At 29.1% G+C, this 24,427-nt stretch overlaps 1 protein-coding gene across 4 annotated transcripts in view; it reads left to right on the top strand.

Moving 5' to 3' along the window:
* LOC105844691 (adhesion G-protein coupled receptor G2) overlaps nt 1–24,427 on the top strand; it is a 99,286-nt gene that overhangs the window by 3,519 nt on the left and 71,340 nt on the right. For 3 of the 4 annotated variants that reach the window (XM_065808149.1, XM_065808152.1, XM_065808150.1), the window contains exon 3: nt 14,450–14,548. In XM_065808149.1, coding sequence (XP_065664221.1) covers nt 14,450–14,548 — 99 coding nt within the window. The remainder of the gene's footprint in view (nt 1–14,449; nt 14,549–24,427) is intronic. The other variant, XM_065808151.1, reaches the window with a different exon arrangement.

The raw sequence follows: 24,427 nt of genomic DNA, 5'->3' as shown, positions 1-24,427 counted from the left end.
GGTTAGTGATATTACAAATTCTTGCATTTAGCCTCAAATTTTGTTTAGTTTATTACAATTAACAACAAATTTTTTTCGTGATTCAAACAAAAGAATGCAAGTTTGCAGCAATATATGAGTAATAGTCAATCAGACAATGATAAACTTCGTCGTCTTCAAAAATTGGTTCAACAAAATGGAACAGTAAAATTCAAGGATTAAAACAAATATCGAAAATCAAGATATTAGTAATCATCGTTTCAAATATTTAGTTGAAGCTCTTATTTTTTAGGTTACAGAAAAGACATAGATCCTGCTACTGCAACAACTGTACGAGACCTTTTATCACAATGGCAAAAATTTTAAAAACAACTTTAGCAGCTTTTACATTGTTGAACGTTTTTAAACTTACAATTACTGTTTTAAAATATTGGGAAACTAAAAATCTTGATTCTGTTTTGGCATTGAATCAATTTGCAAAACTAATTGCTGACACAGATGATTTATCAGGTGAATTTGCTGAAAATCTAAAAGAGACTGAGCAATTAACGGAAATATTTGAAAACGAAACGGAAGGTTTTGAACATTTTGTTATTGAATTAAATTTTCCTGAAAAAAAAAAAAAATAAAGAATGCCTGGAGAACTAGCATTGGATGAAGTCTCAAATGATTGAATGTTTATAGTTAATATATTTAGAGTTATGTTTTAAAATTTAAAACTGACATTAAAAAATAGTTATGGAAAAAAAAAGAACGTTTTCAACTATTGGCACATTTTAAACCTTAGAGGCTTATCTATTTGATCCTATGAATTTTAACTGATAATGAAACAAATCTAAAATTTCGTTCTGAAATGGCTAAAATTGATGTGTTTACATTAAGAGAACTTGACCAATTTGCATCTTCATATGAGAATTTGTTGTCTGCAGAATTTGCAATATTCACCATATTTGAAAATGGTAAACGGTTCTGAAGCAATATTTCTAAGCTTCCTTTGATTTTTGAGTTTCTTAAACAAAAAATTTTAACTGAGCTGAGTATTCTGCTTTTGACGTGAAAGTTTAAAAGTTTTAGAACTATTGTTCTTAGTTTATTATCTTTGCCTTACCCGATACAATGAGCTCGTTCTACCACGATTTTATTTGATATTTTTATTTATTTATTGCAGAGTATTTACAATAGTCCCAGTTTTTTCTAGAGACTATTTTACTCTTTGTATTCTTAAATTACTACTCTGAATCGATTTTTCCATTGATTTTTTATATAGTAAATTTATTTGATTGTCGTAAAAAATTTTTATTGATATATATTTCTAACATTTTATCTTCTTGACAGCTAAGGCTGTCTTTTATGTCGTTCAGGACTTTTTTAAATTTCGATATTTTCAAATTGTTTTTATTAGCTTTTTTCTCTATCGTGTTTATTCTATTAGTGATATTTTTAGGGTTTGCACTTATTATGAATGTAAAAGATTTTTCCTGCTCTCTAAGTTCAGTTTCATTATGCATACTTTTTTGTGTTCTACGAGCGATTATTTTTTTGACGTTCTTCATTGTTATTTCCACTTTGTACGTAAAAATTTCTCGCTAACTAAAGACACTTATTACTCTCGCAGTTAGCGCAAAAAAAAAAAGAAAAGAACTTTAGCATTTATGAAAATCATTCTTCTTTGTTCGTATGATAAACTTATCCATCCTGTAAGTTTTTTAATTTCTATGTCACTTCAATTAATCATTTCTTACTTCTAGAATTCTAAAGAATTTCTAAAGAATCTCTGTTAATTTTTATAGAAATTCCTATAGAACTTTTTTTTCTACGTATATTTGTATAGATAAAAAAAGCTTATAACAATTTTTATAGAAACTAATAAACATTTTATAAAAGTTCTATAGAATTTCAATAGGCCATATATTTTGAAAGTTTATGGAAATCCTATAGAACTATTTCTCCTGGGAGGTTACGTTTTTAACAACGGTTGTCAGATATCCATATTTTCAATGAGATGTTCATATGTCTTATCATAGTACTTTGTATAAAAATGTAAACATAGTCAAATTTTACGCGGCCATGCTGCTTTGGTTAGAGCGCTTGTTTTATAAGCAGAAGATCCCGGCTCGAAACGAGCTCTGGACATATTTTCGCGTCACGGTATTGAAGGAGGTGTGAACTTCCTGGCTAAATGCACTTCCGCGGTGCTCTGTGACAAGACCGTTAGGATTTCATGGGGCGCCTAAAAAAAAATTTGATTTAAAATTTCTTTTAAAATTCTAAAAAGAGAGGTTAAAATTAGAAACGCTGGTGTGCACGTGTTTGATGTCTTCATATCTTCATGAAGTTATTATTAAGTGAGTTCACTTTTACTTTGGATTTTGCACATATGCTTTTTTACTGTTATTTCAAGTCTGCCAAGCAACTTTCACTAAAATGTTTTCTTTAAAGTTATTTTAATTTTCTTATTAATACTTTATTTTTATTTGAATCTTAATACTTAATTTAATTTATAAAAAACCGACATAAAAACAGCAACGTCGATTAAATAATTACTATAAAGCGTTGTTAAAAGAATGGCGCTAAAAACCATGAGAAAAATAACTTAAATTGAGATCAAAACATTTAGAGTTTGTTTTTTTTTTTAAGAAAACACATTTTTTATCTGAAAAAGGATTCCCTCGCTTGACTATAGCATTGGATAAATTAGCAAAAAGTTTATCTAAAAAAACGCTTATTTAGTTTTTTACGAATAAATTTTTTTTTATTTTAAGCTTTTGCCCCTGATTTCTTTCACAGTTTAAAAATAGAAAACCAAGGAGGGCTGACAAATTTTTGATGGAGGCAAGCTTAACAAAGGGAGGATAGGGTAGCCTTTTCCCGTTGCACCACAATTCTCTACGCGTGTGCATAAATATATATATTAGTTTATTGTTTATATAGTATAAATCTTGTTAATTTCCATAAACTACTAAACGATATATATATATATATATATATATATATATATATATATATATATATATATATATATATATATATATATATATATATATATATCGTCTAGTAGTTTATGGAAATTGGCAAGATTTATACTATATAAATAATTGTACAACGCTTATAAGTATATGTAAACCTGTGTTTGCTAGATGACAGTCAAATAATATAGAAGCACAATAGCACTTATACTTATTATAATTGCGTTTTAGAAACATTTTCAAGTATTTTCTTCTCAATTACAAATTTCTATTTAAAAAAGTGCTTTCACAACTGAAAGAAACAAGTCGATCTGGATGAGGAATTTCGTACAATTTTATGAGTAACATTGGAAAAGTAGAACTGCTCAAATAGAAAAACAATCACTAGAAAATATAGTTGAAAGGTCTATAAAAAGCTACTCTTAATAAATAAAGTTTACGGAAGAGTATAAAGATAATTGTAGTTAACACTACAATGGTAAACACAGGAAGAAGGAACGGGAATGTCAGTCAGTTACAAAGACGTTTCACTTAAAAGAGACAGGGTAAAATACAATTCATTATTTGTCAACACCGTGTTCTTGGCTGAGTCTTTTACATAATAATATAGATGAAAAATTGGAGGAAACAACATGTCGCCCAATATCAATATTATCCAGTGTAAAAGGAAAATATAAATTATCCTTTTATTCCGGAGCTTTTAATGGATTACGAATAGCTCAGTAAAAAATTCAAGAATGGTAAAGAAGTGACTACTGAAACAGCATGGTCTCGTGATTAAATGAAATTTCTAATTTATTTAACTCAATTATTCCACTTTTTTAAAGAATCTGGAGTGAGTAAAAATTAAAAAAAAAAAACAAAAAACACAAATATTTAAACCGTACTACATCTCCAAATTCTCTGAAATTTGGCACAAATGTTTAGAGACTTAAGGATAAAACAATTTTATGCGCAGTTAAAACAGTTTCTGTCAAAATTAACTGTTAATTTTGACAGAATTTAGAAGTTAATTGTTTTATCTGCGCATGCTTATCGACGAAAAAATTCGCTTCGCGCGAATATTTTCGTCTCGTGGAAATCCGCCTTTAGGAAAGGGTGTAAATTTTTTTTTTTAATTTTTATCCGTTTAAGATTTACAGCGACTTGAAGTTTATTTAATTTTGACTTAAAAATGAGGGGGGTAAAAATGTTTTCGTTTATTATTACCCTTATAAGGCGCTTTCAGTAACGCTTTATGGCGATTTTTTTTGATTGATTTTCTCCCACTGGCTATGGTTTACGAGATTTTTGGATACGGATGTAACGAAAACAGTTTATTTTATTTTTAAGCGCAAAGTAAATAAATATTAACGCTTAAAAACTTCAAAATGGTTTCTGAACCATCTTTTTACCGATAAAGTAATCTACTATCAAACTCGTGGATAGATTCGATCCATGATGCATCTTATGATCTAAAAATTTACACATGGGTTCATAATGTGTATATCTAGGATTCCAGTTTACAACATATACTTTCTGATGACTAATGTTGTAAATATATATGTATTTCATATGTATAATATATATATAATACTTATATATATAAATATAACACTTATACATATATGTATAAGTAATAACATTGATAGTTAAGGAAATCGTCATTTAGTCTATCCAGTTGATTATTTCTAGTTTTTGTACTAGTTTTTTAAATAAATTGAATTTCTATATCTATATAACTTTTAAAGAGCATATTTTATAAAAAAACGCATGATATATATTTACACTTTAATAAAAATTAAAAAAAAATACATAAATTTATATTTATAGCCCTAATTCAATGCTAAAGATGGTAATTTATTTCAACTTTTCATAAAGATTAAAAAATTGCAGACGTTTTGGACCAAATTTTGTATTTCTTCAAAAAAAGCTTTGGGAATTTTTAAGGCAAAAAAAATCGCCGTGCTACGATGCTGAATCTTGGTACCAAAGAGCTTAAAACCTGCTAAGTACGAAAACTTTAGTATTGTATCTCTCAAAGCAAGGCAATTTAGCTTATTCTAGGATTCGCAAAATGTACCTAATAATGACAATAAAAAAGGGCAATAAGAACTATAGCTATAAAAAAAATCTAACCAACAGAAGAAAAAATTTATTTTTTTAAAGATAAAATGTATATCAACTTTACGAACCAATTTTTTTTTTTTTTTGCCTGACGTTTACCTGAGGAGTTATACAGTCTTGTGAAAAAGTTAAAAACCACTAAATTAAAAAAAAAAAATTTTCAAATAAAATTAATTTTCATTCTAAAAATAGTAAGATAGTCGCTTTTTTTCAAACATTTTAAATAGAACATGATAAAAAAGGAGGCTTTTTGTTTTTTTGAAAATGAACTAACAGAACCTATAAGAATAAGGATTAAATATTATGTGTTAACTTTTTTTGATATTTTTTTTTGTGAAAAAGTTAAGAAGCACAAAAAATTTTTTGTGCTAAATGCGATGGAAACATCTTTTTTTAATGTATTTTTATCTTTTTTGTTTAAATATTCTATTAATTACATGCACTGCTCTTTTATAAAGGTTTTAAGCTGAAGTTATTTTTGCTTCAGATTTTTTTAAACCACTCTTTCGAGCAGGTTGACATGAAATAGAAACCGTTGAAAACAAATTAAATACTGTATCTTTTTTCATTTTTTGACCATTTGTCTAAATATTTAAAACCTTTAAAAAATGATGGGGTCCTAAACTTTATGTGGCTGGATCTTTTGAGTGTCAAAATATATTTTGATAAAATTTTAAGTCTAATTACAATGGGATGGGATTCAAGATAATATTTTGTTTCTTTTCAAAAATTACTTTCCCTTAACCAGAGGGATGCAGGGGGCATTTTTCAAGAGTATTTCCACTCTTGTTTGCAAATCACGTGGTTTGTGCCTGAAATTGAAGTTAATTTTATTTAAAGACTAACTACAAATGATCTAATATCAATGGCATAATGCCATAAACACTAATAAACATTAATAAAACAACTAATATTTATGGTATAATGCCATAAACACGATAATTTAGACAATATAGTCACAATAAATTACGTCAGTTGTCTGACAATTTGTTTAAATTAAACAATTTGTTAGAGTACTGATTTATAAGATTTAAAAAATCTAATACAGAAAATACTAAACAAAAAATGTCTGTCTTTGGAGAAGAATGATTCATTGATTAATCTGATCAAAGACTTTGTGGACCCTGGATTCAGTCTAAGCCTAAGTTCTCATCCATCTGGAATATGCGGAAGCTCTAAGACAAACTTATATTTCAAACAGAAAGGTAAAGCTATCAGTAAACCTGTAAAGACTTCCTGGATAAATGCTCGTGATCAAGTTAAAAAGTTGGGAAGAATTAAATAAAAAAATGGCAACTGCAATTGTGCAGTTTGCTACTTAGGGCAGCGTACTAAAAGTAGTACACTTAATCTGAATTCACCTACGTAGAATCTGAAAAGATTAAATTCGAAAAAATAAATTCATTTTGCTCAAAATGCTGTCAAATTGTTGGTCCTGGTATTCTAGCAAAAAAATAAACTGTTCAAAATCTTCACGCCTTAATTACTTTAAAGAATCAAAATATCGTTGACAGAGTTGTTTCTTGTACGCTAAAAAAAATGTCTGTTGCTGGTGATAGTGACAAAATAAAACTTGCAACAGGAGGAAAAGCTTTTCCTGTTAAAGTATACAGAGACCGATCACCTAAAAGGCTTATAAGAAGTGAAACAATCATGAATTTGAAGATAAACCATGATCTTCCGAATTGAGCAGTGTTAGGAATAATGATGGAGAAAAGAAAAGATGTTGAACGATCTGGAATATAGGAGAACACCTCTGCTGAAGTTACGAATAGGTCATGCTACTTGAATAGGTTTTACGATGAGATAAAATGTCAGCTCAATATCGGTAAAAACTTTTTTGAAAAAGATATTGCTTATTGTACTGACCTATCTATGCTCGTAACTGAAGTTTGTTTCTTCAGAAAAATGGGTAATTTTAATTCTGTTGTACGTGTTGGTATTGATGGAGGGCAAGAATCTCTAAAGATTGTCATGAACGTGTTTGACCCATCAGTATTAGATTTTCAAACAAGAAACCAGAAGTACCCAGGGTCAACAAAGTGATTATTTTAGGCATAGTTCGAAACTTAGAAAAGAATCATCACAATCTGAAAACACTTTTTCAAATCCTTCAACCCAATCGATTAAAGTTTACCTTGGTTTCTGACCTCAAATTGATCAACATCATCATTGGATTATCAGTAAGTGTCTTATTTCATTTACATTTCATATTTTAAGTAAGCAATACCTATAAGTTACTTTCTATAATCAAGGGTCACGGTGGCAAATACTCGTGTTGCTATTGTGATGGACCAATGGATGAAAAAGAAGGTCAAAAGGACTTTAGGATTACTAGCAGATGAATTTGAAAAGTACCAATTTGATAACAAACCTCGTATACAGAGGCAATATTATAAAAATCTTACTTATCCAAGTCTGTTGGATGAGAAATTGACTGAAGAATTTATCAACATAATTCTACCACCTGAATATCATTTTATGAACACCATGCTAGTAAAATTATTGATCTCCTCTTTAATGATAAAAATCTGAAGGAGTTTCTTAAAAAAAACGCTTGAAATGACACTTTATTCTCCAATTGAATATCTGGAGTGTATTGAATCCTGAGGAGGTTTAAAGAAGGTACTTTATTACTTTTTATACTTTTTTTAACACTTCTTAGAACTTTTTTAATTCAATTAATACAGAAAGGAGACTATTGACCTACCAGTCTAAAAAAAATTAGGAGACACGATGCTTTGGGATGAAACTCGATATATCCTACAAAGGAAAAATAGACATGTTTGTAAATTCCATGCTTCATTTAAAAGTATATGTCCATGATATATTTGCAATGAAGATTTCATTTGGATGGAAGTTTCACATAATCAGAATCCATCTTAAGGAGTATCTCGAAAGGCAGAAAATCCCGCTCGGTATTACATCAGAACAAACATCTGAAGCAGTGCATAAAACTTAAACAAGACACTGAAAAGGTTGGTTGTGCCTGAGAAAAACGTCCATCACGGTAAAAAGCTAAGAGCTATGGTTGTTGAATACAGTTCAACAAGATTGTAAGAAGATTTTTCAAGAATATATTTAGATTGAAAAAATACTTTTTCATTTTTGTAACATATTATAGTTTTTAAAATACTGTTTGAGGCATTTCATTTGTCTGATTTTGTTATCGGAGATTTATTTATGTTTTGTTTGTGTCAGTAGAGATGGAAAATTTGTTGCATTTCTAATAAATTTTTGACAAGAAGATAATTGCAACTATTATTTCGCTAATATTCATTAAAATGATAACTTTTTTGCTAAAAATTACGGCAGTCAAATCACAGGGGCAGGAATACCCTTGAAAAATGACCCCTGCATCCCCCTGGTTGAGGAAAATTATTTTTTGAAAAAAAAAATTCTTTTTCTTGAATTCAAACATAAATTGTAATTAGTTTTCAAATTTTATCAAAATATATTTTGACGCTCAAATGATACAGCCACATAAAGTTTAGGACCCCCTCGTTTTTTGAAGGTTTTAAATATTTAGAAAAATGGTCAAAAAATGAAAAAAGATGCAATTTTTAATTCGTTTTCAACGGTTTCTATTTCATGTCAACTTGCTCGAAAGAGTGGTTCAAAAAAATCTGAAGTAAAAATAACTTCAACTTATAACCTCGTAAAATGAGCAGTGCCTGAGTCGTTCCCAAAATACCATTAAAGTATTTAAAAAAAAGTAATTAATTTCCAACAAAAAAAATTCTTTTTTTTTGAAAAAATGAGCTTAAAAGCTATTACCTATGAAGATCGTGTAAAAGTGGTGCATTCTCACTAGGAAGGTTAAACCGCTCGTGAAAATGGAAAACATAATAAAGCGATCACATAGTTTGGTGCTAACAATCATCAAAAGATTTAAAGAGACGAAATCTTACTGAAAGACTGCGTTTGACAACACCTAATGATGATCGCCTTTTAATCAGATTGGCAAAGAGCAAAGAATAATTGAACCATGCCGTCGCATGAAGTAAGAAGGGAATGGAAGCCTTCAAATGGACGTCAAGCATCGGCATCACTCGTGCGTAGGAAACTATAGTTATTAGCTATTATAATAGCTAATAATATGTTATGGAAAAAAGGTGTTCTAAAACCGTGACTTACTAAACAACATATAAAAAAACGAAAAAACTTTTGCCAAAGCGTCAAAGAATGGTCTAAAGAAAAATGGAGGACAGTAATGTTCAGTAATAAGATGAATATTGAGGTTGATAACCGAAAAAACCGAATTATGATTTGCAGACAGCCTACAGAAAAATATATTCTCGACTGGTTCGTTCAAAGAACAAAACTAGGTGGTGGGTCAGTTGGAATATGGTGCTGCATGACATATTATGGTCTCGGTAAGTTTAAATTATTTCATGGTCGACTCAACTCTATTTATTACGTCAATATTTTAGATAACAACTTGTAACCATCAATTGATGCACTTGAGCAAAGCGTTCCGTTCATTTTTCAGCAAGACAATGCACCATTTCAAAGGGATAAAATTGTCTCTGAATGGTTGAGCGTCTAACTAGGCCACCAAATAACCCAGATCTAAATTGTATTGAAAATCTTTGGAGTTGGCTTGATAAGAGATTGCTAAGAAAGCACCAAGAAGCCTTGAGGAGTTGCGCAATATTTTACCAACAAAACTTGGAAATGTTCCCAAATATATTTTAGAGAATTTAATAGACTCAATGCCAAATCGTATAAATGAGGACTTAAAAACTCATAGTAGAATTACGCGGTATTAGGTAAAAACTACCGTTTTTGTTCCGTGGTTCTTAACTTTTTCACAATTTTTTTTAAATAAAAATTACCTTTAAAACTTCAAATACATTTTTTTTTTGTTTTAAAGCTTTTGTCATTATTATTTTTTATTTTGTTTGTCTATTTTCTTAAATTTTTTACCAGAAAAATATATTCGATTAAATTAAAATTTAAAAATAAAAATAAATAATGATTTGTTTTTTGGTGGTTCTAAAATTTTTCACAATACTGTAGAGGTTTAATAGGAACACAAAAATTTGTGATATTTTAAAAATCGGTCTATTCCATCTTTTTACAAATTAATCAAATTAGAAATTAACAGTTTAGTAACTTAATTGATTTTATTAATTTTTTGCAAAAAAACTATAAGGTATAAAAAAATTTTGATAAATAAATACTCAATTTAAGTGATTTTGTATATGCTTTTCAACTTTGAAAATGTTGTGGACATCTGAAATCCAGCATTGGCCATCCATTGATCGCCATTTAAACAAACTTGCAGGGCTAAAATGACACATAAATTTGACAAGTACATCTTTTTCTTCTAGATTAATGTCTTCTATGACTCCTATCCACCGCTTTTGGTTATTGGAAACATAGGCATAATTACCAGGTACTAAGTTAAAAGTTGTTATATGGATGTTTCCAATGTCATGAAAGCAAAATGCATAGCTTTGCGCTTATCTAGACAATATAGCAAAATATGCATTTGTTCCGTTTTACTTATTTTGTTAAACATGTTTTATTAAAGACATTAACAGAAAATTTCAAGGCTAAAATAAAACAAAAGTATTTTTGACGATGATTCCAAACAAATAAAAAATCATTTTGAGTTTGTCAATAAAAACTATGCATGTTTTTTAAAGATAGTAAACGGTATACTAAATGCGTATTTTATTACATTTTGATTGCCAAGTGGTACAAACTGATGGTAACAACGTGTTCCAGGTATGGTATTGCAGTATCCAATCGTTCCTTAAGAGTGTTACTCACCAAAGTTATATCTTCTAATGATATATAAATAGAAATGTACACCTTCAATTTTTTCATTGCAATATTTGTACAATACTTGTGGAAGATAAAGTATGATCACCCATATCTGTCTGCAAGCTTGCTAGTATTGCTAAACGTTTGACTGTACCACCTATCCCATCACAAGGTTGCTCACCATGACTAGTTGCAATTTAGTTTCATTTAGCAGAAAGACCAAAATCTTCAAGATGGAAATAAAAATTCAAAATATTATTGCAGTTCTTAGATTGACCTGCACATCCATCTGAAAAGTATTTAGTAGTTTATATTTGAGGTAGATTTGTTTTAATATCATGGCTGACAACATCAATAACTTAAACACCATGTTCACATCATGAAACATATCATCTGAAACTATAAAATAAGATTTGTGCTTGAGAGAACCTTTTTTGAAATGAATAACTACAGGATAAAGGGTACATAATAATTTTTCCAATGTAAGCTTTGCACTTCATCCTGAACTACAAATTTGTAGTCTTCTAAAAAATCACCCCGAACTAATGCACTTTACTCATTCATATCTTCCTTTCTTGATCTCACGTATGATGCTTGACTCTTAGCTTACACATACTTTATTTCTGGGTTCATAGTTTTGAAGGCAACAATCAATTCTTTTAAATTACATTAGAGCTATCGTTTTTGCATGTGAAAATTTTCTTTATGCTTACATAGTCCTTTTTACACGGCATTATACGGCTATATTCATCATCTTCATAAAAAGACTTGACCAGTTGAACTGTTACATCAGCAAGAGATTTTCCTAATTTAGGATAAGGCATGGCTAAAATACCTTTTTTTAATGCTAACTTACCAGCATTTCGAGCTACATAGTTTGTTACGTGCAATGTTTCAGAAACTTTCTTTATTGACCAGTCAGTTGGAGCAAGCATTGTCAGTTGTATTTTTTTAGATGTTGCTGCAATTTGCAACAACGCTGCAATTTTATTAGTTAACAATACCATCATTTTATTAAACAATTTTACTTTTTCCATATACTCATAACCAAAACTTGACTGTTCTTCAAAACTTTTTTCTTATATATTAGGGAAAGTGGCTACTTTTTTTTAATGGAGGTTGTTAATGCTGTCAAGTTTCGTTTACTTTCCATTATTTTACCTGACTAATGCGATCCTTTGAACTCAATAGGAGATACTCCAGCAGCTTACTTAACTATTTCTTACTTAACTTTCAATAGAAGATACTCCAGCAGCAAAGTATTTACACTCTCCTTTTTATTTTGATTTTTCACTAACAATTTGAAATATGAAAATCTTCAATAAAAAACAATATGAAAATCTTCGGCGTTTTTTAATTTACTCACACTTTTTGATAAACTTTTCATAATTTTACTTTGACAGGTTGGACAACTCTTTTACAGGTATAAGATTTAAACCTACGGTTTCTGCTTCATAACACAGTATCCATTGTAATCACACGTAGATTTACTGAAAAGAAAATGTAACTATATTACTCAAATACTATAACATTAACTGATCTATTATTATAAAACAATGAACAAATCCTATTACAAAAAACGTATAAACAACTTATTAAGAATGAAAATACCCATTAAAATGTAAATATTTGATCTTTTACATCTGCACACTATTTTGTGAGTTAGAATTGGATTACAGGAACATTTCTGATAACTCTTATATCTCACTATTAACATATCACGATGATGTGTGCATATACTAGTAATTTGTTCTTCTTTCAAGTTTGTTCGTTTTACAAGTAATTTATGACCATTCCTGTCAATATTTTCAATCAGATTTGTTACTTGGGTATTTGGATGTTTATAACAAGCTCCATAATCATTTACAAATAAACAATTGATTTTGTTATCCATATTAAACTATAAAAAAAAGTTATAATCTAAACACTTAGATACAAGAAATCTTAATTACAAAATTCCAAATGAGCAAAGTACACTTAAAACAAGCAATACGTCTAAGATAAAAATAATGTTATTTTTATAAAGAGCATATTGCTTGCACAAATAGCTATTAGTTTTAATAAACATATTTTAAATGCCTAAATATCTACTAATTTTCGTCAATTCTCTATTAATTATCTACCAAAAATTAGGGTGGAAGTAGATTATAACCAAATATTTAGTTAGATAACTTAACAGTGTAATGTTTATTGGATACTATTATGTACATTTGTCATTTTATTACTAATTTATTGATGAGATAACCACTTTGTTATGACAAAAAAAATCAATAAAAAAAAGTTAATTATTATTGTTTAGATATGAATTTAATTATGACATAACTATTGTGTTATGAAAATAACAATGCGAATGACGTAACTGTTACGTAATGAAAATAACAAGTTACAAATTTATAAATTTACAAAATATTAAACAATATCTTGTGACAACTTTGTAAAAATTTTAATCACATGATACACATACCGTTTTGTTTTTTAATTAACTGACTCAAAATTAGATTAAAGACAAATATAATTGTATTTAGTTCAATATCGAAATGAATTTGCTAACTTATTTTTTTTTTAATTTCTTCAGAAAAATTGAAAAACCAAAACAATAATAACTCCTCAGCAAAACATAAGGTCAAGACAAAATGGGTTCGTAAAGTAAATATATGTCAACTCTTTGGGAAAATTAAGGTGCAAAGGGTGCAACCCCTTGTTTTTTGAAAAATTTTTTTTTGTATTTTCTAAAGTGAGGTTTCAGATAATACCTAAACTAAATAACGCAAGATAGACATTCCAAGCAATACTAGCTTTTTTGGAATTTACTCTTCTATCAGAGAAAAGAGACTCACTACTCGGTATTTGTAAACTCAACTCTTACAAATGGATAGATCATTGGTTTACTAAATATTCATTTACTGGACATTAATTTACGACTAAATGAATAAAAAAATCATTGATAACCACACACACACCACCCCCTCCCCCTTCCCCCTCCCCCCTCCCCCCACACACACATACACTCACACCATCGCTTATATTTATACATGTATATATATATATATATATATATATATATATATATATATATATATATATATATAAATTCCAATGAATAGAATTTGCGAACAAAAATACTACAAAATTTTGGCTACAACAGCCCCAACGTGAGAGCAACAAGTTAATAAGATATTTTATGTACTATCATTTATTAAATTTATATTCATCGATAAATTTTAAAATTCAAACAATAATCAATTAGCGTTCAAAAACTATATAAAGTGTGAACCTCCCTCGTTTAAAGGCGGTTACAAATTTCATTACCAACGAGATGAAATGAGATATGAACGCTAAGAGATTATTGCATGAAATTCAAAACTTATCAATGAATATAAGTTTAATAAAGATTAGTATATAAAATATTTTTCAACTTTTTGCTCTCGCTTGGGGCAATTCTGGCCAAAAATGGAAATTTTTGTTTACAAACTCCAATTATCAAAATTTATCAAAATATTTTGCAAAGTATCTTTATTTGACATAGGTAAAGTTTATTTATATATATATATATATATATATATATATATATATATATATATATATATATATATATATATATATATATATATATATTTATATAGCAGCTTGTACAAATTCTTGCCATAAAGATGCAATTTGTTCGGATACAACTTGTTTTTGCAACGACAGGTTTACTGATAACAAAAGCAATGAATGTAAAGGTAATAAGTTTTTTATTTTATAAAAAAGTGAAGTAATTTTCTTTTTTGATAACTGTGTGGAGAGCTGCTAATACAAAAAATAAGAAATCTAGATTTAGATCCACTAGAATTTGCAGCCTTAAAGTAAAAAAATATTAAACTTGACTTTTTTTTTATGAAATAAGCTTATTTAGATGCCTGAATTTTGAATACACTCAAGCGTACAAATATCTCGTTGTAGATGTGAAGATAAGGTTTAATTAGCAAACTCAAGATGTGGTCTGATATATTGTTAAAAGTCTTGGACGATGTCCAAGACTTTTAACAATAAAAGGTCTTTTAAAAGCTTTTTTGAGAGAGCCTAACATGCAGTCTGCTCTTTCTGTTGTCGCTTTTACTTGATATTTCATTTTCAAATCATAAGAAATAATGACTCCCAGAGTTCGTTCATTTTTGGTGATTTCAAGTGTTTTTCCGTTTTCTAATTGATCAAGCATCGTGTAGTTTTGAGTTGGTTTGATAGTTAGGCGTCCAATATCCATCACTCATCATTTTTCTACGTTCAACTCCGTGATCCATTTTTTAGACCAACGTAATACTTCGTCTATGTTGTTTTGTAACATTACAGCTTCTGCCTCGCTCTTTGTTACGCCTAAAATCTTGCTGTCTTCAGCATATATCTTAGAGGTCCAAGCACAGAACCATGTGAAACTTTACTTGTGACTTTTTTCCAATCTGATTTATGATTACCGATTGTAACCCTCTGTTGTCGATTTGCTAGCTAGTTAGTTATCCACGTGAGTAGAATTCTACATATTCCGTATGCTTTAAACTTATGAAATAGCCGTTTGTGGGATACTTTGTCAAACGCCTTTGCAAAAAACGTCTTTGCAAAGTATAAATAACGTCTATGGCATAACCTAGGGAAATTGCGTTTGTTAATATTTCTATTGCTTTTAATAAATTAATGATACAACCTTACTTTGGAAGAAAACCCTGCTGATCTTTGATGATAAAATTATTTTTGATGCAACGTTTTAAGAGGTTATCATGAACGAAACTCTCCATCAGTTATCAAGGGACAGATGTAAGAGATACCGGCCAATAATTAGCTTTTTTTTTTCGTTTGCTTCCTTTTTTAAAAATCGGTGTGGCATTTAACTTTCTCCATAAATTAGGTATTTGACTTTCAGCAAAAAAATTTTGGATTATGAGTTTGAGTGACACAGCAAAAGAAGAGTTTTTTAACACCCGGGAACGCACTCCGTTGTAACCTTTGGTTTTTTGTTCAACCTGGTTTTCGAGATCTTCTTGAACTTCTGATTGCTTTATTGAGAGTTCCTTCATTTTGCATTCGATTTTCCTTCAATTTTTGAATTCTGGCATTTAATCGTCTGTATCTGTGATAAATAGCGAATGAAAATATTCGTTTATTATTTGGACAATCTCTTCTGCGTTTGTTTTAATTTACCTTCATTATCTTCTAGGGATCTTATTGACTCTTTTGTCATTTTTTGCTGAGGCAAGTTGTGCTCATATTAAAAAGAATAATAAAAAAAAGCTTGGGTTGAAATTTTTTTGACTAAAACAAAATAATAAGCGTATGCCAAGAAAAACTAACTTTGTTGTTTTACTCGACGCTCGCCGTCTCGGTGAAGCCAGTTCCTTTAAATCTTTAAAATATACGCCGTAATCTACAGACTTAATAATTTGTTCAAACGCGGTTTAAAAAAAAGGATGTAAGTAAATGACGTCATTGTAGAATTTCGATAAGAAACCTAAAAGTTCGGGCTATTGTAATTGTACCGAAAACAATAACAGAAACAATAACTATTGTTATTGTATTAACTTTTTAGAAACAATAACAATATTTGTGATTTTACAATTATTTTAATTCTGTAATGCAATAACAATAAATATTGTATGGCAATTCATCTTCATAATATAATACAATAACAATATTTGAAAAAAAAATGTATTCTAATGACCCACTACAATAATAATAGTTATTGTATTGTAGTTCATCTTTATAATACAATAACATTTATTGTTATTGTAATACAAAAAATTATTGTAATGTCAAAATTTAATAAATATTTTAATAGTCCAGTCTCCGAGATACGCGACCTTGAAATAGGGTTCAACCGATACATAATTATTGGTTCTATTTCTATTTTATTTACTGAATATCACTTGTCCTCGTTGCAAACTTTGTATAGCTCTATAAAAGTGATCTGACCTGTACTTCTTTTACTGCTGGGAATAGACATGATCAATTATTACCATTTCTTCAACTTAGTTATTTGATTTTACACTAGGCACCTATCCAATTGTTTCGAAACTTACTTAACTAACACTTACTCCAACCTTTTCTTTTACTTCTCTGAGGCTTTTATGCCTGTATGTCTTTCATAAAGTAACTGGACTTTTGGATCCAGTTACAAAGTTGTACAAGAATTTTGTTACATACATCAAAAACAATATTGATTTGGTATTCTAAATGGTCTGATAGGTGATGAACAATTATGAGAATGTAGAAAATTTTTTTGCCAAACAAAAGTAGTTCACATTTTAGACAGTCTAATTGATAATTACCCAGGTCAATGGTTCTCTGATTCAATAATGGTGTAATTTATTACACATCAGCGGTTAATTAAATTGAAAAAAAGTGATTTTCACGTGCGTTATGTAGTTAATCAATTACTTTATACGTCATTATCCGGTGAAACATTTCAATATCACGGAAAAAAACACATACTGAAACTTTTTAGTCCCTGTGTAATAAGACACGACGTCATAACAATATTCATGATTAAGCAAGGTAAACTTAGCTGTTCGGAACTATCCGATATTATACGTGATCAAAACGAAACTATTAAAAGACTTATAAAAAGAATTGAATTATTAGAATCGAAAAAAGAAACCGAAAATAGTTCAGCTACATTTTGGTCAAATCTTTATAACAAAAATAAATCTGCAGAAAAAGCTATTGTTGTAAACTCAATTAACAAAACTATATTATCTGAACAGGAAGAAAAAAAAAAGCGTGAAAAGAACATTATCGTTTTTGGAATTCCAGAATCAAAAAAAATAAATGAACTTGAAAAAAACAACGACGACAAAAAAATAATTGACGAGATATTTGAGGAAATTGGTAAAGACAATGAAAAACCTATTAAGATAATAAGATTAAAAAACAAAAAAGACTCAAAAACTCCTCCGCCCATTATTGCAGTACTTCCTGAAAACAGCGAACGTAATAAAGTTTTACTTGCCGCTAGGGAATTACGCAAAAAGATAAAATATACAAACGTCTTCATTAATCCAGATATGACACTCGCCGAAAGGCAAATCGATTCTCAACTTAGAAAAGAAAGAAATAAGAAAAACCAAATACTCCTTGAAAATGAACCAAACTCACCCTTTCGATGGTGCATTAGGCGCAACGAAGTCATCAAACTTAATTTTAGTAAACAAAAAATATAAAAAAACTATAAAAAATTGGATTAATTTTCAAACCATTAAAAAAGTTACTAAAATTAAATCGTCAAAGCTATATACACAAACATCGACTCCTTCCTAAATAAACGCCACGAGCTCAAACAAATTGTAAACAATCTAAAACCCGAAATTATTTTTTTTAACAGAAACTCTGCCTAAAAATAAAAAAATTGAAGTTAATGATCTCGAGTTTGCTATTGAAAATTACTTACTACATACAAATCACAAGAATAGTTCTTGCCGAAGAGGTTTAGCAATATTTATACATAACAAACTAAAGTCATCCCTAATAAACCTAGATATATTTCCATCTGAATCGCTCAGTTGTGAAATTGCAACGAAAACTTCTAAGTTATTGTTAAGTTTATATTACAGATCACCAAATAGTAACAATGAAAACACTAACTGCATAAATCAACACATTGCCAAACTTTCAAATACATATCCAAACATTCTTATTATAGGAGATTTTAACTACCCAGATATCATCTGGCAAAATCCAAAACAGCCTATTACAAATTCCTCTAAATCAATTAAATTTACTGAAAATATTCGCGATTCTTTTTTAACCCAACATATTTCAAAAGCAACACACATCAGACAAAATCAAAGTCCTTCTACAATTGACCTCTTATTTACTTCTGATGAAAACATGGTTTCCTTTTTAACTCATCTAACACCCATTGGCAAAAGTCATCATCAACTACGCTACTTTACTGTATCGATTGAATCTATTATAAATATACCACAATACCATACTAAGCATTTATACACAAAAGGGAACTATGACAAAATTAATGAAGACCTTGCAAATATTACACTCTGTCCAACATCCAACTCAGACCAACTATGGAGTATCTTTTTTAATAAACTTAAAACTACTATCAACAATAATATCCCAAAATCTAACTTTAATAATATAAAACGCTCAAAATGGATTGACTTTCAAATAATCAATGAACTTAAATTTAAACGAGAGAAATATCGTCAATATATATTGAACAGAAATGAAGAAACATACAATGAGTACCGCATTTCACAAAACAAAGCAAAAGCAGCGTGCAGAAAAGCAATTATTGAATTTGAAAAAAAACTGGCGAGAGACATAGACCAAAATCCAAAAGCATTTTACTCGTATGTCAAATCAAAAAGAAAAAACAAAGAAGCTTTCCCTGACATCCAATGCAATAATATTGTTGCAACTACTGATCTAGATAAAGCTCATCTATTTAATATTTTTTTTGCCGATACTTTTTCAAACAAAAAAATAACAGCAACACCACCATTTAACCTAACATATAAAAATGTAAATCCACTAACAAACAATATTGATCTAAGTCCGGAAAATATCGAAACATACCTCAAAAGTCTAAACTCATCTAAATCACCAGGCCCTGATGCATTGCACCCAATAATATTTAAGAAAACTTGCTTTCAAATGTCTAAACATCTATCTACTATTTTTAACAAAGTACTTGAGAGTGGATCAATACCCCAAATATGGAAAGACGCAACAATTACACCCATATTCAAAAAAGCAGACAGATCAAAAGCACTTAATTATAGACCTATCAGTATAACTTGTACTTTAATAAAAATCTTTGAAAAAATTATAAAAAATCATATTATGACACACCTGATTAAAAATAACTTATTAAGTCCACACCAATATGGATTTCGTCCAGATCATTCCTGCTTAACTAACCTTTTAACTGTAACTAATTATTGGACGTCATCACTTGATAATAATATTCCCATCGACAACATTTATCTTGATTTTGAAAAAGCCTTTGACAAAGTTCCACATAACTTTCTTATTTCTAAACTTAAAGCTTATGGTATAAATTGATCAATACTATATTGGATTAAAAACTTTTTGAAAAACTGTAGACAAAGAGTTGTTGTAAATGGAAATTATTCAAACTGGGTACCCGTTAAAAGTGGAGTTCCCCAAGGCTCCGTCCTTTCAGCTTTTTATTATATATGTCAACGATATCCCTGAAGTAATCAAATCAAAAGCTGCTCTTTTTGCTGACGATACCAAAATCTTCCGTTCTATTGAAAATACTCAATCTGCGCAAGAATTACAAAATGACATCGACGCTCTTGTTACATGGTCTCAAAAATGGGGAATGAAATTTAACATTGATAAATGTTCTGTAATGCACTTAGGAAACAACAACAAGTCCCATACTTATAATATGCATGATCCAGGAAAAAATGTACGAGTAAACATTAAAACCACAAATTGCGAACGAGATTTAGGTGTTCACATAGATTCGAACTTATTATTTTCCAAACACACAACTATTCAAGTCAACAAAGCCACACAAATAATAGGAATAATAAAAAAAACATTTACATCATATCCAGACTTATTATCCTTCAAAAAACTATTTTCAGCACTAGTCCGCCCTCACCTAGAATACTGTAGATCAATCTGTAACCCTGGACTTCTCAAAGACAAACGGCAACTAGAAAATGTGTTAAGAAGAGCTTCGAAACGAATCAATGGATTACAGGATCTACCGTATGAACAAAGATTGTTGGCATTAAATATGACAACTGTAAAATACAGGCTACTTCGTGCAGACCTAATCAACGTCTACAAATGGTGCAAAAACAACAATAGTGACAGAAGTCTTTTTGAAATAGATAGTAAATTTATTACTCGTGGTCATATATATAAACTAAAAAAACAATCTTCGCGATTAAATTTACGTATGAATTTTTTTTCTCTAAGAATAATAAATAAATGAAACTCTCTTCCTAATCACATTGTATCAACGTTATCTCTAAAAATGTTTAAACTGCTTCTAGATAATCATCTAAAAAATGAATGGCTTCTCTACGACTAATCCACATTTTATTTTCTATTAGTTATACAAACTCTGTAATTGTCAAGTATTATATTATTAGGTTGACAGGCAGTTTATGCCTACACAATTTATTGTAAAACCTTAATTTAAAAAAAAAAAAAAAAAATATCAGTTTATACAAAATTATAAAAAAATCAAAAATTTTGCTTCACAAAGTAAATATTTAGTTAATTACAAGCATATGATAAATTATGTATTTGTATGATTTTGAATATTATTAAATAAATTATTATTTAAACAGTTCTATTATTGAACTCAAAATAAATAAAGTATATATATGTAAATGGTTGCTAGAAACGGGTGCCACGAGCGCCCCTGTACTTAATATTTATTAAGTATACGTAATATATATACTTCTTTGGCTTTCCTGGCTTCACTTCACTTCTCAAAATAAATATAACTTGTATATATAAATGACTGCTAAAATCGAGCGTCACGGGCACCTCTGAATTTTTATAGTGCCCAAATAATAAAAAATGCGCGGAAAAAGAATCTAAATACTTTAAAATACAATAGTTATTGGACCTTGAAATAGTAATACAATTCACCACAATAGTTATTGTTTTTGTTTTTCATCACAGCAATACAATACAAAAGTTTTAGAACTTCTTTCTTTAGAACTTTTAAAAAATTTATTTTGTATTATCTTACTCTTTCATTACCGCATGTCGCTGACAGTGACTTTTGATATTTTTAAAATTTTGACCGCAAGGCGCTGGTAGCACCTTTAGAGTATGCTTCACAATTTGTCTTGTTTCGTGCATAAATTTTAATTCTAGAGACATAATTTGTTTGTTCTTAAGGTTTAATTAAATCTCTACATAATCAAGAACAAAAAAGTGTCTTATTGTGTAATTATAAACAGTTATCACTTGACGAAGTTCTTGAGTAATCCTTGATAAAAATCTTGAAGTAATCATTGACAAAAATCTTAAGTAACCCATGATAAAAAAAAAAAAATTCAATTTTTTCTAAAATAAAGCAGCGTTAACGCTGTAAAATTTAACCTGTAGATTTGTAAAAGTATTTAGCTTAGTAATTACAAAAACTTTGAAATTTATTTTATAAGGTTTTTAAGGTTTAAGTATTTATTTGTTAAGGTTTTCATCGGGTACAAATATTCTCGAAATTTTTATTTAATCATGCGAGAACATATTTAATGAAATTTATTTAGTAAAACATATATTACTTGTTTTATTTTTAAAATAGAACAATTATTGCTAAAGATTGCAAAAAAGTGTAGCATTATCGAATCAATTTTCAAATTGAAATCGTTCAACGAAAAACTTTTTATAGCCAATTTTGGTTCTTTTTTGAATTGTAATTATTATTTTATTATTATTATTATTTTATTAATCACCCTCTGTAAAACATATTTACAAGGTAAAAATACAAACTAAGAAAAAAGAGATAAAAAAGTATTATTTAGGAATGCTTTCTTTAAGTGTGTTTTTAAAAACCGTTCGCTGTTGTTTTTTAGTAGTTTCAGAAATTACATTCTTTAATTCTCTAAGTTTTACTTTTTTTTTCAACCAGCATTAAGGTTATCATATTCAGTTTATGAATATTACATAATTCTTTTATATCATCTAAAAAAATAGATATAACTGAACAGTAGTTAAGTTGGTAATTAGTGATTTCAAAGTTTACTTTATTGTTTAAAAGATGGATAAATAGATTTATTTTGTTTTGTTGTATATAATTTGACATCTCTTTAATTTTCAAAAGAGAGTGTATATAGTTTTTACTATACTTGGAGACATTAAAAAGCGGTATAACTGCGTTTCTTCCAAGTGTGTCGAGCTGCATTAGACACTTTGTGCATTGGAACAGTTCTTTTTAAATTTAAAAATACGGATTCGCGACGGGAAGACCTGTATAATAGGGTGGAGTGAATTTTAGTTTTTTTTAAAATTCGTTTAGCCTGGGTTTAGTCTATTCATTTCAGAAATACTCTGGAAAAATATCAATGAAAAAACAAAAAATCCTCTTCTTGAGTTGAACTTTGTTAGATATCAAAGAGAAAAAGTTTGAACCAAAGCTATCCTTCAAATAGCTGGCATTGATCATATTGAAACTTGAAAACAAAATAAAAAAATAAACGATTGTCAATAGAAAATCAGGTTTCACTAATAAAAAAATAAAAAACAGACCAGGAGATTCTTAATCAAGAAAATGATTTTTTTTTTCCCAAGAGTGACTCAGACGAAGTCTGTGAAGATACAAATGATAAAATTAATACTTCAAAAATGAAAAAAGTGTATTATATAGCACAATGAATATAAAAAATATAGCATTAGCAAGCTTAAGGCATCATACAGGTTTAAGAGAAACTGCAGACATAGCAACTGCTGCCCTTATTGATGCTAAAATTATCACCAAAGAAAACACTTGCTTAATTATTGACCACAACAAAGTTAAGCGAGCTCAAGAAAAAATTGAAAAAGAGTTGACCTTAAAACTCCAAAATGAACTTAACAATAATGGTTTGAGTTGTATTTTTTTTTTATGGTAGAAAAAATGACACTAAAATTTTCTTTGATGTTGAAGGCAGAAAATTCCCAGGTTTAATAAAAGAAGAACATTATACTGTGTGCAGTGAACCTGGTAGAAATTATCTATTTCATTTTGTTCCTGAAGAGTCAGATTTAAAAAAACCTGCAGAGATAATTGCTGATCAGTTAATGGAATGGCTTAAAGGAAGATGTTTACATTTGACATTGGAAGCTATAGGTTGTGATAGTACTAATTTAAATACTGGATGGGCAGGAGGAGTAACACAATGGGTTGAAAAAAAACTTAATAAAAAACTTGTATGGATTGTATGTGATCTGCACACTGGGGAACTAGGGTTAAGAAGTCTTATTAAGTTTCTTGATGGTCCTACTAAAGCCAGCAATCATTGGTCAGGACCGCTAGGTAAGATGTTGAATGATGCTACCAACCTTGAAATTAACCCAGAGTTTTTAAAAGTGTGTGAAAACTCTCCACTTATCTACGTTAGTCCTGACATTATCAAAGATCTAAGCACTGATCAGAGCTATGCGTACCAAATTGTGACATCTATTAAAACTGGAGTTCTGCCTAAGAGACTTGCATTACTAGAAATCGGTCCTGTTTGTCATAGTAGATGGCTAACTACTGCTTTAAGGTTTTGCAGAATCTGGGTATCCAAACATGGGTTAACAGGTGACCTTTTAAATAGATTGAAAATGATTGTTAAGTACATAGTAGGTGTCTGTATTCCCAACTGGTTTAGCATTAAAGTAAATTCGTGCTGGCTTCGTGAAGGACCAATAAACTTACTTAAACATACGCAATTACTAAAAAATCAAACTCAGGAGGTAATTGATATTGTTTTACCCACTTTCAAACGATCAGCATGATATGCTCACCCTGAATCAGTTTTGCAAAGTATGCTCTGTAGTCAAATTGAAGATGAGCAAAAAGAAGCAGTTGATAAAATAGTTAAAATAAGAGGAGCAGGGAATGAGGCACTTCAATTCGGAGATAGATCTTT

The sequence above is a fragment of the Hydra vulgaris genome, chromosome 10, assembly GCF_038396675.1.
Source record: "Hydra vulgaris chromosome 10, alternate assembly HydraT2T_AEP".
Lineage (NCBI taxonomy): Eukaryota > Metazoa > Cnidaria > Hydrozoa > Anthoathecata > Hydridae > Hydra > Hydra vulgaris.
The sequence above is the reverse complement of the archived record's forward strand: the minus strand, read 5'-3'. Positions and strand labels throughout refer to the sequence as shown.